Source organism: Cupressus sempervirens, chromosome 4 (assembly GCF_028749045.1).
Source record: "Cupressus sempervirens isolate cs-2001-9-10 chromosome 4, ASM2874904v1, whole genome shotgun sequence".
Classification (NCBI taxonomy): domain Eukaryota; kingdom Viridiplantae; phylum Streptophyta; class Pinopsida; order Cupressales; family Cupressaceae; genus Cupressus; species Cupressus sempervirens.
Genome location: NC_143121.1, coordinates 490,495,351 through 490,512,736, shown reverse-complemented (window position 1 = coordinate 490,512,736; position 17,386 = coordinate 490,495,351). Strand labels below are relative to the sequence as shown.

General features: G+C 35.9%; 1 protein-coding gene across 1 annotated transcript in view; it reads right to left on the bottom strand.

The window, feature by feature from the left end:
- LOC149562087 (exonuclease V-like protein) overlaps nt 1–17,386 on the bottom strand; it is a 173,485-nt gene that overhangs the window by 113,183 nt on the left and 42,916 nt on the right. The window contains exon 3 of the mRNA XM_089825625.1: nt 2,318–2,439. Coding sequence (XP_089681751.1) covers nt 2,318–2,439 — 122 coding nt within the window. The remainder of the gene's footprint in view (nt 1–2,317; nt 2,440–17,386) is intronic.

The following is a 17,386-nucleotide window of genomic DNA, read 5'->3' as shown; positions in this document are numbered from 1 at the left end:
GATCTTTTCTCTATAAGGGAGAAATTTGAAGTGAGATTCTTTGTAATGTACTCTCCTTTGTGAGAGAAGTCCGAGGTGAAGTCGTTGTTCCACCCTTTGACTTGGTCCATCGTAGTTACTATTTTTCATATGTGGAATATGTCATGAAAGGTAACAATCTTTCATTGATATATATATTTAGAGGGTAGCTATTGAAAGGTGACAATCTTATCAGTATCTAGACCTGTTATCATCACAGACTACATTAAGTTGTTGTCCTAGAGTGTCGGAAGTCATGAGAACGAATGTATCATGATTAGACTACATTAAGTTGTTGTCCTAGAGCGTCGGAAAAAAGATAACTTATTCTCTTGATAGACATCACTCGTCTGATGCCAGTGCACATATCAAGTCAATATCACTAAGGTAATGAAACATAAATGATTCAATCCTCCCTCACTAAGAGGGAGTGTTAAAGTTGTAGCTTCAATCGGATTAAATTGATCTAGAGTTAATCTCTAATGGTTATTGGTTAAACAATATTACATTTCATTAATCATAAATTTTAAATATATATATATATATATATATATATATATATATATATATATATATATATATATATATATATATATATATATATATATATATTGTTGTTAATTATGTCTATTGATTATTAACTCAGAATAACCAATATTGATTAACATAGAGACCTGTCTCTTCTACTCCTATATATATGCCTATTGGATCTGCAGTTCGAACACACAAAAATATAGGCAGTGCTTAATACATTTGCAGTGAATTCTCAACTTAACAATTAATAGGTTGATCTTTTGGTGCAACGACAACCCTAGCAATTAAGATGAGCCCCCATATATCGATATATCCCCTAACTAATTCATGTTAGGAACCTTATTTTAGCTTTTGAAATTTGGTACACACCCCAAAATTAATGCATGGATAAACATGAACCATTAATTAGTTATTTATTATTTTGGTGTTAGTTTTATTTGTATGGCTTATAGTTATTATAAATGGGGCTATGTAATTGTTATTTAGTTATTTGGTTTTACACCAAGGAAAACATTTTGTATAAAACGGGGGGTTTTGTCTTTTGGAAAACAATTATGATGGAAAAAGTTCCAAAGTGTCCTTGGAGAGAGTTTGTAAAACGGGGAGAATTTTACTTAGGGAGGAGATTTTGTAAGCACAAAGGCATTGTTTATTTTCTTCAAGTGGTTGTAATAAGGCATTTTTCTTGGCAGCATTAATAAAGCAGTCCCTAACTTGAGAAGTGGACACGGAGGCATAGTCCTAACTGGACAAACTCCATAATCAAGTGTTAGCCTTTTCTCTTCTAGCTCTCTCTTCTAATAATTCTTTAAGTTTTATTGTTCTCTCTTTTATGCAATTAAACACATAATTGATTTAAAGTGTTAAAAGCATAACTCAGTTTCAATAATCTCAACGGTTGAAATACATAACCATGCATTACTGCTGTGATCTGGTATTTAAATCTGAAAATGGATTAACTTTAGAAAATTTTAACATCGTAGTTTACAGGTCACAATAGAATGTGAAAAGAGTTTCACTTATAACAAACCTTAAGTTAAATTCATGTGTAAATTCAAAATTGCAAAGAAGGCCTAAACACGACTGCCATCTATAGTTATGAACAATAATTCTCTTACAATTTTCTCAAAGATACATATTGATAAGCATGTGTAATCATACCAAAGAGAATCATACATAGAAAAATTATTATGAAACTCGGAGTAAAGGATTCAACGAAACTCTATAATTACTAATTATTATTAATAAAACATATTGTATCCTCTGAGAATACCCTAGAACCACTTATAGCTGGAAGGTTCATTAAAGGCATTGCTTTGACTAACCAGCTAAAACAACACACAAGCAACCTTTTCAAATTCATAGATTACTTTGCAGCTATGTGCAGTGGAAATTTATGAGGAAAAGTTAGTTCAACATAATTTAACAATATTTAACTATCAGGATGACACAAACCACACAAACTGAACAAATAACATTCCAGCAAAGTCTTCAAAGTTATAATTATAGGGATTGTTTAAGGCATTTCTCTGAATAACTAACTAAAATAACATGGAAGCAACCTCTTCAAGTTCGTAAATTACTTTGGACTCATATGCAACAGAACTTTATAAGGAAACGCTAATTCAACATAATTAAACATTTTCCAACTGTCAAGTTGAAACAAATCAGACTGATTGAATGAAACACATAAAATTAAAGTAAATAAAAATGTAAGAGTTTTGTAGAAGCAAGAAACCAGACAAAAACTGAAAATTCAGCATACATAGGAAGCTCACGTGTCAACCCATCAAATAATAATTGATTTGCACCAATAATGAAATTCAGCAATTTTATGGCCCATGAATCTTCTCTTGTGTGGACAGCAAGCTCCATTCGAATCACTACCTGCTCCTCTATCGAAAATAGATAAGTACCACCATTTTGCTAACAGATTCTTCAAATTCAAATAAAACTTCTTCAATCAAAGTGCAAATAAAACTTGAAAATTAATATTTTTACCACAAAAGTTGTTTCTAGTGAATGCCAAAATCAGAAAATGTAAACTATTTTGGCCATGTTTTGGAATACACCATGAACAACGACCGTACATAAAAGTTCTGGAAAAGAATTAGTATAAAAATCAATATATAAATATTGCATTGGATTTTAAAGACTGAAAACTAGTTCCATATGCCTTCCTCTAACAAAATTCACATATATTTTATATTTTGATTAAAAAAATTCCTGACTCAACCAGTAATCACAACAATTCATTACACCAATTCCTAAATGAAAATTTCAAAACATGCTTTCTTTTAATCTGAACACTTTCTGCCATTTATAGAAAATGCATGTCATTATACTCTTAGAAAGACGACCTTAATGGTAGAAATTAAGAAGGACAAACTTTCCTCTGCCGGTACAAACAGCATCGAGACAAGAAGTAACGGCATGCACTTCATTACCCTAAAGATGCATATCGCATCTCCCTTCATATCCAAAAAAGGTTATAAAATCTCCAATATATGTCTGCAAAAAATTATTAGTCACCCTCTGTATTCAATATGAACAGAATAGGGCATGGCAATGACCAAAACTAGTTGAAGTCATGTGTAGTCATTCATTGTTTATAGCTCAGTCTCACAAATTCCGGATTCCAACCAAGTTACCAACACATAAGGACCAACTGTCCTTTCAAAGAGATGATATCTTACAAGCAGATCACTAAACGAAGACAGAATGCTGAATAGCAACATCCACCAACAAATCACAAAAGAATTGATGGGGAAGAAATATGCCACTTGAAAAATCACTATATAGTATGGACTACAAAGAGATGATATTATTCAACTGACAGATAAATGAACAACATTAGAACAAGATAATATCTCATGAAGAAATACAACTAAGTCCCCAAGAAGAAGAAAGAACAGTAAACGAATGTATAACTATTGACCCTTAGGACACATTAACATCCTACCTCTATTGGAAGTCCTCAAATGGCACAAAACATTACTTTAAGTGATGTAGAAAAATCAGAAAAGACTTGGACTAGCTTTCAGCTACTAGGATATTTTTCACAGTTGGATTGGAATATGGCTTCTCCTTGGAAATGTTCTTGAATCTCTCTAAACGTCAAGGCTGCCTCAGAAACTGCATGGAAACATCAACATTTCTAAGCCATTTCAAGCAAAGGTCAGAGGGTTCCACAACAGTTTCGTGGTATTTTAATTTTCTGTTAATTATTTTTCTTCTTATGTTGATTATGCACAAAATATTGGCATTACGTTCATTTTCCTTTAAATTCTCATTATTTATGTACATACACCAAAAAATTAAACTAAAAAACTTTATTTCAAATGAGATTTATCGGCACATGTTCAATGTACATCACACTAGAGCAAAAGTACAACCTCAATCGTTTAAACATTCTTCACATTATTCTTAGTACAGTTGTTCTACTTATTTCCTAAAAGTAAAAGCCTAATTACGTTTACATTTGTTAGTTGCAGAGTTGAAGTATGAAAGTAAATAAGGCTTATTTTCTTTTTAACTAGTTTGCATCTAAAGAATTTATTAATTACTTAATTTACTATTACGGAAGTAACTAGAAAAATACTTGCTTGTTATTAACAGAGACCAAACAGTTAATTTATACAAAAGAATGAGACAATGTTTCCTTAGGAAACGATCGTAAAGAACAAAAATATTCTATTCTAGAGAAAGCAAACTGAAAGTTAAATAGATATTTCCAATAGATAACCATTAACTAATAATAGACGACTTATCTATTATTGTAATACCCTCCCTTAATGGTTAATCTATCTAGAACACCAAGTTGTCCTCTGAATTTGACAAACTTATCAGGACCAAAAGGCTTGGTGAGAATGTTTGTAGTCTGATCTGTGGTAGGAACATACTGCAAATCTATAGTCTCCTCTTCAACCAACTGTCGTATGTAATGACAGTGAACATCCACATGCTTGGTTCGTTCATGGAAGACTGGATTTTGTGCTAACTTGATAACGCCTTCGTTATCAACAAACAGAGTAGTCGGTCCTACTGGTGACATCTGCATATCCCCAAGCATCAGACGAAGCCAAACAGCTTCACATCCTGCCTTAAGAGTCCCTCTGTATTCGGCCTTTGTAAAAGAGAGAAACTGCCTGCTGCTTCAAACTGGGCCATGTGACTGCATCGGATCCCAAACTGAACACATATCCATATGTTGAATTTCTATCATCAACAGAGCCTGCCCAATCTGAATCTGTGAACCCACTAAGTTTAGGATTAGAACTTCAAGAGTACAAAAGTTTATAATCTGAAGTGCCCTTCACATAACGAAACATACACTTTGTTGCCATCCAATGATCAACCTTAGGAGCTATCACAAAGCGTGAAATATAGCTGACTGCAAAGCTGATGTCAAGCCTAGCAACAGAGAGGCAAATGAGGCTGCCTAATAGTTGCCTGTATGTAGTATCATCAACGGAAGGAGAATTAGACTTTGTTGATAACTTGAGACCTTTCTCCATAGGTGTAGATGAAGGTTTGCAATCCTGCATTCGGAATTTGTCTAACAGGGCCATAGCATATTTGTACTGAGAGATGAATATACCAAAAAACTGTTGCCAAAATTCAACAACTAGGCAATAATGCATGAGCCCAAGGTCAATCATATCAAACGACTAGCATAAATTCTGTTTGATACCCTGAATCAAAGATGTCGAACTGCCAATGATGATCAGATCATCCACATAAATAACTAGAAGGATGATGTCACTATTAGTAGTCTTGATGTACAGATTTGAGTCTGAAGAACTCCTCTTGAAGCCTTGATCACTGAGGTACTTATGAATCTTCATGTACCATGCCCGAGGGGCCTGCTTCAAGCCATAGAGAGCTCTTACCAATCTGAGAACCTGATGGTCTTTACCAGCAATCTTGAAACCAAGAGGCTGCGTCATGTAGACCTCTTCATGGAGATCACCATTCAGGAAAGCACTCTTGACGTCCATCTAATGGACCTTCTAGCCAAACTGTGCTACCATGGCTAGGACTAATTTGATGGTGCTCATCTTTGCAATAGGAGCAAAGGTCATCTAATAATGCCCTGACGCTGAGAAAAACCCTTCACCACTAAATGAGATTTGTACTTATCCAAAGCACCATTTGATTTGTATTTGATTTTGTAAACCCATTTGCAGCCAATGGGTTTCTTCCCTAGTGGAAGATCAGAGAGGACCCAGGTGTTGCTCTTCAACAGGCTCTGGCGTTCAGATGTCATGGTCTGTTCCCATTCTAGAATTCTTTTAGCCTAGGAATATGTTTGAGGTTCAAACACACTGTGAATGTTGGCCATGAGAGCAAAGTTAACAGAATTTGTATTTGCTCTTTTTTCGAGCAGTTCTCCCATCAATGAGCTCATCACTACGAAGATCGACAAGTGTCCTAGCCCACCACTTAGGCCAAATAGGAGAATGACCAACATTAGTACCAAGAGATGCTTGATCGGCAGGATCCTCATCAGAAGAATCTGGATCAAACTCAGGTGAAGCATGTACAAAGCAAGGAGATCCTGCAGGAGAAGCCGGAGGTGTCTATACAGGTATCACTAGAATAACTGGAGCTGCAGGAACTACTGGAGCCCTCCAATCAAGTGGACCTAAGGGAAGTCAAATTCCCAAATCATGAGCCTGCATATGCCAGTCTGTTGGATTAGTAACAGGGGAAATAAGCATGAAAGGTCCTCGCTGCTAATCAAAGACTACATCACAATTGTAGATGAGACGAGATGTCTCAACATCGATCAGGCAGTAGGCTTTGTGAAGACTGCTATATCCAGCAAGCATGAGTTTCTGACTCTTGGCATCCAACATGGTGCGTGAAACATCAAGGATCTAAACAAAAGAAAGGGAGCCAGAAACCTTCAGGAGACTGATTCTAAGCTTGCAACCTAACCAGGCCTCTTCCGGAGTTTTACCTTTGACCGCCACTGTGGGTGACCGGTTCAACAAATAAACTGCAGTGTTAACTGCTTTTGCCCAAAATTGCTTCAAAACATGTCTGTGTTCAAGCATGGAACGAGTCATCTCGGTGATTTTCTTGTTCCGACGTGCAACTACATTGTTCTGTTGTGGCATGTGGGGTGTGGTTAACTAGCATTTGATGCCATGTGTATCCAAAAAGCTAGAGAAAGCATTCGGACAAAATTTCCCCCCATTGTCTGATCTAATAGTAATAATAGATTTCTCAAACTCTTTTTCAACAACCGGTAAAGGCAACATTTAGCTTCAGTCTGCTTGGAGGAATCTCATATTCCTTGATGTGTACTACATTCCAGGGATGGAACTAAATCTACTCTCAGTCAATTAGTTGCTGCGACACTCTCCACATATAGCAATCACCTTCAATTCACATCAGTGCACCATAATGATCGGGCGACTAAGTCTACTATTGCAGTGGGTCAATAACAGTCTGAATAAGGTTGGTAGTCAGTAAACTAGTCTCTGCGATGAGTGAAATGACGAGAGGCACCTGAATCAATGTACCAGGCAGATGACTTCACATGATCTATAGGTCTTTTAACCATGAAGGCATAAAAGGCAGATTCCGCATACTCGGTGTGCTCTGCACTGTTCGCTCTGGGCTGCGAACCTAATTGCTTAAACTGTGCAGCTAAGCGTTTCTGACATTCAACCTTCATGTGTCCAAACTTATGGCAGTAATTGATTTGAATGTTCTTCTTTCAAGAACCATCTGATGCTAGAGCAGAAGACTTCTGCTGAGATGGTTGTTGAAACTTGCCTTTATCCTTCTGAAAGGATTTCGCAACAAAGGCTTGCTCTGTGGAGGTGGATCTGGAGCTGCTATCGAACTGTTGTTTCCACCGATCTTGCTAAAGCAACGTGGTGCAGAGATTAGTGAACTTCAAATCAACACCAAAAGATGTGATGTTGAGAATCTCGATAAAATGCTCATAGGATTTTGGTGAACTCCGAAGAGTGATAATCACAATATCCTCTTCCTCCATCCTGAGACCGATCGCATGTAACTAATCATGGATTTCCTGAATCCGATTCAAGTGTACCTGGAGCGAGGTGCTCTCATCCATCACAATAGAAAACAGAGTGTTTTTCAAAAAGAAAGCTTTGCTTTTGTCAAAGTCTCATGAAGACCTTTGAGATGTGTCCAGATCTCAGCATCTGTCTTGCCGGATGGAATCTGAGAAAGTTGATCATCAACCACGGATATTTTGAGAAACATCACTGCCTCTCGGTTATTCAAATCCCATGTATCTGGATCAGGGCCCAGACAAGTCGGACACTTTGTAACACCCAGAACAAGTTGATCGGTGCTCCGATATTCAAAAATTGCGATGATTCGCTACTTCCAAATGCCATAATTTTGACCATTGAATTTGGAGTTATGCTCAAGCAAAATGTTTGTCAAAGATGCCATGGCACATTTTTCAATGAAAAATTGTGAAAATCTGTGATGGCACATTTTTTGAGGCAAAAATACGGAAGACCCAGAAGAATTGGAGAATGACCCAGAAGAGAGCTCAAAAACCCAGAAGGAATATGCTTTTAGTTTTTGGATCCACTAGCTTGAAAATCGAGGCACAACAATTGAGGCACCCAAAAAAAATGGACAACCCAATTGAGCTCTCGAAAAAACCACCAAGAATCTAAAATCAAAATATTTTTTCGACCCCAAAAATTAGGGTTTCGAGCAAAACCCTAGATGGCGGCTTGGAAGGTCGAATTTGCAAAAAAAAGGCAATTTCTTGGAAAGAAATGGCCGATTTTTCTTTCAGAGCTCGACTAGAGGCAAAGACCGCACTGAAGATTGGAGTTTTAACTACACAAATGGCATATATTGCAGAGTTTTAACCAATAGGCATTTTGCAGAGCCATCTGAAAACGACAACCAAGAAACCAAACTCTGTAACACAAGACCAAGAAATATCTACGTGTTCCTTCTAGACGCAATTTGCAGAGGACCTCAACCAAGAAAAAAAATGATACCAATCACGAATCCGCACGGCCAAGAAAAATTGTGATTTGCAGTCAAATTGACCACAATTAGGCCGTGAATTTCCAAAAACAAAGCTGCAATTTTGCCAGAAAAAATCCACAATTTTCAAAAACCCTTAGAAAAAACCTAGTTTGAAATCGCAGGGTTTTGAGATTAGGAAGCAAGATTACAGAATAATTTCGAAAATTGGCTCGAATAATTTCGGGAAAGAAATTATAATTTTCAAAAAAATTAAGAAATAGGCTCTAATACCATAATACGCAAGTAATTGGTAAAATACTTGCTTGTTATTAACAGAGACCAGACGGTCAATTTATACAAAAAAATGAGACGATGTTTCCTTAGAAAACAATCGTAAAGAATAGACATTCTATTCTAGAGAAAGCAAAAAACGAAAGCAAACAGAGAGCTAACTAGATATTTACAATAGATAACCATTAACTAATAATAGACGACTTATCTATTATTGTGATATTTACTTTGATGGAAAAATATTAAAATGTTAAGGCAAATAACTATTTATTGATTGGTTTAGATAATTGTTGCAGTTGTAACAGAATAGCATTCTTTGAGCTTTGGTTGGAGAATTTGAAGTTGAACCAATATATTAATAGTCTAACAGATTTAAAAGGAATAAACAATTTTAAACTTATACTTGGTAAAAGATTTCACAAAAACTTCAAGAGAAATGGAAAAAATTCAGATGCATTCAAGTAAATAACTCATAACAACAAATCTCTTAACAGTTAACAACTGTTAATAACTGAATCACTATATAATAATCAGGTTCAAAAACTATGACAACAATCATTAACTATAAGTTGTTTCTAGATTTGCAGCACATAATATTGTGGGTCTAAACAATTTCACATGAACCAATGTAATCATTCACAACTATTAAAAATAATTGCATAATAGACCGCAAATATTTTTCATAAAAGAATAATAACTATGGGTCCTTGTCCCAGCCCAAACCCCTCACTTTAAGGCACAAAGGAAGGTGAAAATACTTTAAGACAACTCCTTCCAAATTAACGTTCAACCAGTCGCACCTTAACAACATATGACAACAAGTAGATTGTCACCTATTACCAAGCCATTCAATATATCGCAGCAAATAATTAGCCACTTATCACTAAAAATAGACAATTCATAACAACCGAAAATAGTACCTAAGCCAACATTATATGTCTAGGATAGTCATAAATAACTGACAGTAGCCAAATCGCAAATTGACAGCAATGGTTCCAATCAATTGTATTTTAGCCTAACCCTTAGTGGCAATATAAATGTTTCCAATAGTTTAAAGTTATAAACAAAATAATAATGATAACAATTATTACAAAAATAGATAGCTTCTATCATAGTCTATCGTTATTTAATGATTATCTATTGGTAATCTATTGTAAATATCAGAAAGTTTCTAATATTTAGTTGTTAGTTAACTGTCAGCAAGAGTAGAATGTTTCTATTCTTTATGCCCGTTTCCTAAGGAAACATCATTTATACTTTTGTATATATTGAACTATTGATCACTGTTAATAACAAGCAAGTATTTTACCAATTACTCTATAATATGTTATTAGAGAAAATTCTTTAAAAAAAATTGAATAATAATTTCGTTTGAAATTATCAATGTCTATTTTATTCGGGAATAATTTTCAGCCTGGGTTCGTTGGTTAGTGTTTGCAATTAAAAAAAAACCATTTTTTGCAAAACCCAACTAGGGTTTCAAGCCATTTTTGACATGATTTTTCCTCCTCCCTTGACAGCATTTTGCAAGTTTTTTTGAATGTGATTTCATTTAGTTTTTTTTCTAACGTTGGAAGCTCTTTCTACAACTCTCCTATGTTTCTCTTCCAAACACGATTTCTATTTTTTTCAGGCCTGTTTTGCTCACATTTTCTTGCTCTGAACTGTCGCATTTTCCTACTCTAAATGATCGCGTTTTGCTTCAGATATAACTCCTATTTTTTTCTCCTTCAAAGCCATGTTCTTTCTCTATAAATCTGCCCGAAACGATGGCGTCTAGGGTTTCTAAAACCCACAAAATCATATCCGCGGGCAGATTTTCCAATAATTATTCACATTTCTGCCATTTTTGAAGCCTTCCTGAAGCCTCAGACTTTTTTTTCAACACCATAATTTTATGTACCAAATCCAACAAAAATTACAAACTCTTGATGATTTTTCAAGAGCTCAACTAGGTTATCGTCTATTTTTCTGGGTGCCTCAATTTTTGAGCCAACAAACCTAGAATCCGATAGCATATTCCTTATGGGTTTTTGGACCTCTCTGTCGAGTACCTCTTTATTTTTTATGAGTCTTGATTTTTTGCCTTGAAGTATGTGCCCTCACAAATTTTCATATTTTCACTGAAAAACATGTCATGGCATCTCTACCAAATATTCTGATTGAGAAAAATCAAAAATTCAATGGTCACAATTATGGCACATGGAATCAACAGATGCTAACAGTCTTTGAATATCGAAATACTAATCAAATTGTTATAGGTGTTACACAGTGTTCGACTGCAACTAGTACCGATCAAGACACATGGGATCAGAATAATCGAAAGGCAGTGATGTTTCTCAAATTATTCATAGTTGATAATCAGCTCCCTCAAATTTCATCCAACAAGATGGTTGTCAAGATATGGGAGTATCTAAAGAATATTTATGGTACTTCACACAAAAGCAAGGCCTTCTTTCTCAAGAACTCTTTAGTTTCTATTGTAATGGATGAGCGGAAGTCACTCGAAGAACACATGGATAAGATTCAGGATATCCATGATTAGTTGTTTGCCATTAGACACAAGATGGAGGAAAAGGACATTCTGAAATAATCCTCAAAAATTTACCCAATTCCAAAGAGCATTTTATCAAGCTTCTCAACATCACTTCTACTATTGTAGATCTGAAGTTCACAGATCTTTGCACACTTATGCTCCAGCAAGATCAGTGGAAACAAGTTGGGAGCAATTCCAATTGCACCTCCACAGAGCAAACCTTTGCTGCTAAATCCTTTTAGAAGGATAAGGGCTAGTCTCATTTCCAACAATCTTCTAGGCAGAAGTCCTCTTCTCTAGTATCAAAAGACTCCAAGAAAAAGAACATTCAATGCAACTACTGCCACAAGTATGGTCTCATAAAGGTTGAATGTCAGAAACATTTAGCTGCCCAAGCTAAGCAATATGGTTCGCAGCCCAAAGCGAACAGTGTAGAACACAATGAGCAAATAGAACCTACCTTTTATGCCTTTTGTAATAACCCCAACTGGTTATAACTTCGCCAAACACCAAATTCTTTTATAATCAGTAATGAGGCATTTGGTCTAACATTTGGCATGCAACTCTTATACTGGACTTCGATTTATATTGTAATCTTGTAGGCTTTGCAAATAGATTTTCAGATATATGCAATGGAATTAAAATATCCCATTGTTAAGCCCTTGCGAATACTATGCCAAGAATTAGGATTACAAGAGTGGAACAAATACAAAACTGTTATTAATGCTTCATCTACAATACTGAAATATCAATAATCTGCGAAAAAAACATTGCCAAAACTCACAACATCTACTGAACATTAAGCAATTATCATTTAGATTAAACTGTGAACCTGAAAATGATAATCGTAGCCTCCAAATGATGGTAATCAAAAGCAACCAGGCACCCAAACATAGTTACAAGATGCCAAGCAGTCACAGGAAAAGTCTAACGCCTCTAAAACTTCAAATTCTAGGCATTTGATGCAGATTAAGCAAACTGTAAATACCATACCCGAATCACACCATATAACAATGCCCAACTGTCAAACGTAGGCTTGATAAAGTCAGGTTGCAGACCCCAATATAAACGATGATCCCAAATACTTAATGCGTAGGCCTCTGAAAATGGAGACAGGCTTCTCCGGTATCAACGCAAGTCTCCAATTAGTTTCAGACTTTCAACAACACTCCAAATGCTGCCCAAAATCCGTAATGGCAACCACTATTGTAGATCGCAAGCCCAAATAGATGAATTGATATGCTCTATCCTTGCACGCAGGGCTGTTAGAATGTGGCGCCACCCTTCAGGGATGATAAACAGCTCCACACAAACCTCAATCACTGCCACAGGTAGTTCATAGCAGCCACAAAATGCCCAAAGATTTCCCCCCATTAAGATTGCAGGATAAGAGATTAAATCCATAGTCATCAAGTCCTTCACACAGTCAATTTCCTTTGCATAAAATGACTCCTTAGCATAGTTCCAAAAATCGCGGAAATCGCCGATTTGGCGATAAGATTCATGACTCCCGATTTTTTTAGGATCGAAAATCGCTGTTGGTGATTTTTTGATTTGTTGATTGCTAATTATAATTCATTGTTTTGTTACTTGTAGGATATACCATGTTCCTCAAATCCATTGATGCTTCTGCTTGTGAGGAAGTCATAGCAGAGGTGGGGGAACAACATGTGGTGCAAGTGGTGACGGATAATGTAGCAAGTTATGTTGCTGCAGGTAAACTTTTAACTTTTCAAGTTTTGAAAATAAATTTATAATTTATTTGAATTTTGAACTTTTTCTATTTCTAACTTAGAATTTCTAAGTTTCCTAAGTTCTAACATGTTTGAAATTTGAATTTCTGATTCTAATTAACTTAAAATTGTTGTAGGTAAACTTTTGATGGAGAGGCACCCCACCATATTTTGGTCCCCTTGTGCGGCACAATGCATTGACCTCATGTTGGAGGAAATTGGCAAACTTGAGTGGGTCAAGTCATGTGTGGAAAGGGCACAAAACATATGCAAGTTTATTTATAATCATTCATTTGTCCTTAGCACAATGAGGAAGTACACAAGAGACAGAGTTAGCTCGCCCAAGGATCACGAGGTTTGCCTTGAATTTCATCACCTTACAGTCCTTGTTGACATCAAGGGATGATTTAAGGAGCATGTTTGTTGGGCGGGAGTGGATTTCATCTTCCTATGCTACGACCACTACAAGGATAGATGTGGTGAATTGCATATTTGATGATGATGGTTTTTGGAAACCTGCTAGAGAAATCCTGAAGGTAAATTTATTGCAATTTAACATTTAATATTTTACAGTTTACTATGCTAATTGTTTAATGATTTAGTTTTACCTTCAGTTATATTATTGAATTATTCTATATTTAAGTTTTGACTCATATTTTAGTTTTACTTTATATGTAGGCCACTGAGCCCCTTGTATCTCTCCTACGAACTGCTGATGGAGAGAAGCCCTCTATGGGCTACATATATGAGGGCATGGATAGGGTCAAGGAGGCCATTAGAGTCCAGTATGCAGGAGTGCAAGAGAAGTATGCCCCTATTTGGGACATCATTGATAGGAGATGGCAGAATCAACTCCACAGACCCATCCATGCAGCAGCTTACTTTTTGAATCCGACATTTCGTTTCCGTCCTGACTTCAAGGCGGATAAGGAGGTTCTCACCAGATTATATACAGTGATCCAGAGGTTGAGTACTGATGAGGATAGCAGCGCTGCAATTATTGAGCTTGATAAGTTCAATAATAAAGAAGGGCCACTTTTCTCTAGCAGGATGGCCATAGATGCTCGAGATTCAATACAGCCAGGTAAAAATTAAATAATATATTCAATGTTCATGAATCTAGATTCTAAACTTAAACTTGATTATGTAATTTTAGAGTTAACTTGTAATTTGTAATTTGTAAATGAGACTAATTGATTTTATTTTCCCTTATTTCAGATAGATGGTGACAAATGTTTGGGGCCACAATCCCAAAACTTCAAAAAATTGCCATCCGTATTGTGAGTCAGCCAAGCAGCGCTTCTGGATGTGAGCGCAGTTGGTCCATATTCGCGCACATCCACTCGAAGAGGAGAAACAGGTTGATAGTGCAGAGGTTGAATGATCTTGTCTTTGTTCATTACAACCTCCGTCTTAGGATCAAACAAATTTTGAGCACTAACTCCTCTTCGATCATTCTGGAGGAGATTGATTCAGAATCAAAGTGGCTCACAAAGGTTGTGGATCCAATCTTCACTGAGGAAGACCGTGCGTGGGTTGACCAGGCGGATATAGAGGTTGAGGCAGCCAGAGCACGTTCTTCAGGCATTGGTAGACGCACACGCACACGCACAGACACAAGCCCTAGCGACGTTCGTAAGCCCATCTTACATGCGGGAGATATGGCTCGGCAGTCCTCTAGGACCTACATTAGACACCTTGCTAGTAGGCAGACTTGATACTCAAAGGCTGAGGCTGAGGCTACAGCCAAGCTTGAGGATGATGTTGAGGATGATGATGACTATGAGCCTGAGGCTTGAGCTAGAGCCTTGTTTTTATATTTTGTTTACAAATATTGATACTGAATCATTGATAGACATATGTTTCAAACTTTCATGGATCTTCATCATAGATTCTTACATACATTTATGATTTGATGTCTTATGGATCATCTTACATACATTCTATGATTTAAATCATTATGATCATTTGATTTCTGTTTACTTCAGCTAGCCTACAATTTACATTTTAGAAACATAGTTACGCATGTGATGGATTTTATGTTCCAAACTTCCATGTTTATGTATGTTAAGTTTTAACTTCTATTTGATGATGTTATAGTGTGTTTAAGTTATATTCAATAAAAGGTGCATGAAATAAGTTTTAAATTGTTGAAATCTTTAAATTTAAAAAGTTTTTTCAAATTTGCCGATTCATCGCCGATTCACAATTCGATTCGGCCTTGCCGATTCCGATTCACGTTACTTTGCTCCTTAGTCACAGATATCACAATAGAGAAGTATGGCAAAATTGCTATACAACAACACCACTTTGCAAAACAACGGCAAGGATAATTCCCAAATTATACAATGAATCAGCTGGGCCAAATACTGAAGTCCAAACTATACTAGTATACCATTCCTATCAATCTTTCACAACTATTACTTCATGGAAGCGAGATTCCATATAGCAAAAACGAATCACAACGCAACTCCACTTCCTACATAAGAAAATCCTCCAATAAGAGGCTAGGGCTACGTCCAACTTCTCGAACAATCTCAAGGGGGTTTGTCCTTGAGAATAACCAGTCACATTTAAGCAACCGAGATTGTCTTCAAGATATAGATATATTTCAAGGTGTCAATCCCAATGTAGCTCTACGGTTTTATAACCTCAATATGAAGGAAGACAAAAACAACTAAGCAATGTGGGATAAAAAGCCAATTTCGTCTTTTAGTCACTTAAGTTACTTTTGCCATAAAGTGACTTTAAATCATAAAGTAACTTTATATTTGCACTTTATAATATTAAAGTGACTTTATTATTATAAGTTACTTTATAACTTTATAATAACATTAAAATATTTAAATAGATCACTTAAGTCGCTTGAAATACTTGTCTAATTGCCATGTCATCTCAAATAGGAATCTCTCCTCATAATTCCCCATGTGACCAAATACACTTTATAAAAATAGAAAGGGTCCATCTTTATTACTCCTGACTTACTATACATAGTATGACAAATGGAGTCCAAATGATATCGAACGAAGGCCAAATCCATAAATCCCTAAATCTTGAGGATGAATCAATCCTCAAAAGACCCTCTAGCCATCCTCATTAGCCTACGAGGATCCAATATTAGGCTAATCCCTGGAATTTTGATGCTGGCAACAAATGGAGACATTACACCTTCATGGCTAAAAGACCAACAAATCATGTAAAGTCGTCTGCTTGGTACATTGATTCAAGTGCCTCTCGTCATTTCACCCATCGCAGAAACAGGCTTACTAACTACCAACCTTTTTACAATTCAGTTATTTTCAAGGGTGGGGAAGAGTACACTCTTGTCGACAAGGGAAACATTCAAATACACTCTGTTGGGAGGAATCTCATTTTGCTTGATGTAAACTATGTTCTAGGGATAGAACTCAATCTACTTTCAATCAGTCAAATGCTGCAACACTCTCCACTATTGGATATCACCTTCAATTCACATCAATGCACCATCACTGATAGAGATACTCAGTATGTTGTTCGAGTTGACCTTGAGGAACTTGATCTTTTCAGACTTGTTGATTTTGGTGATTCTCAGCACCTAGCTATGGTTGCTCGACGGTCTTCTGTCAACTCACTTAGGCATCGGTGGTGTTGGTTTCCAAAGCCACAAATTAGAATCCTATGAGTCTTGTCATCTCAATGTTGGGATGTCCAATTGATTAAGGACAACTTAACAAGACCACTCAATCTGATTCAAGTCTCCTGCGCTTTTGGCTCTGAAACCCAAGGCAGGTACACCTGATCCTAAACCAATCACTTGAGTCCAAGATTACTTATAGCAAATGATCTGATTACAAATGCAATAAAAGTCTCTCCAAATGGAAAGAAATCAAGAAAACATTTAACTTGCACCACTTAAGTAAAATTGCAAAACATGCTAAGAATGTGTTTTCTTCAAAATTTCAGTAACTTCAAAATACAATTATTGTAAATGATTAAGACTTCAGATATCAATATACTGAAAATAAAGCGCTCAGACTGCAGATCAAACAGCAAACATTCTCCCCAAGCCTCTTGGTCCAGATAAGTTTGTCAAATTCAGAGGACAGCTTGGTGTTCTGGATAGATTAACCAATAAGAGAGGGTATTACGATAATAAATGTTAATCTTTTATAGCTTTTGTCGGATAAACATAAAAAACAATTCTGTGATTAAATATTCCAGAAATATATATATATATATATATATATATATATATATATATATATATATATATATATATATATATATATATATATATATATATATATATACA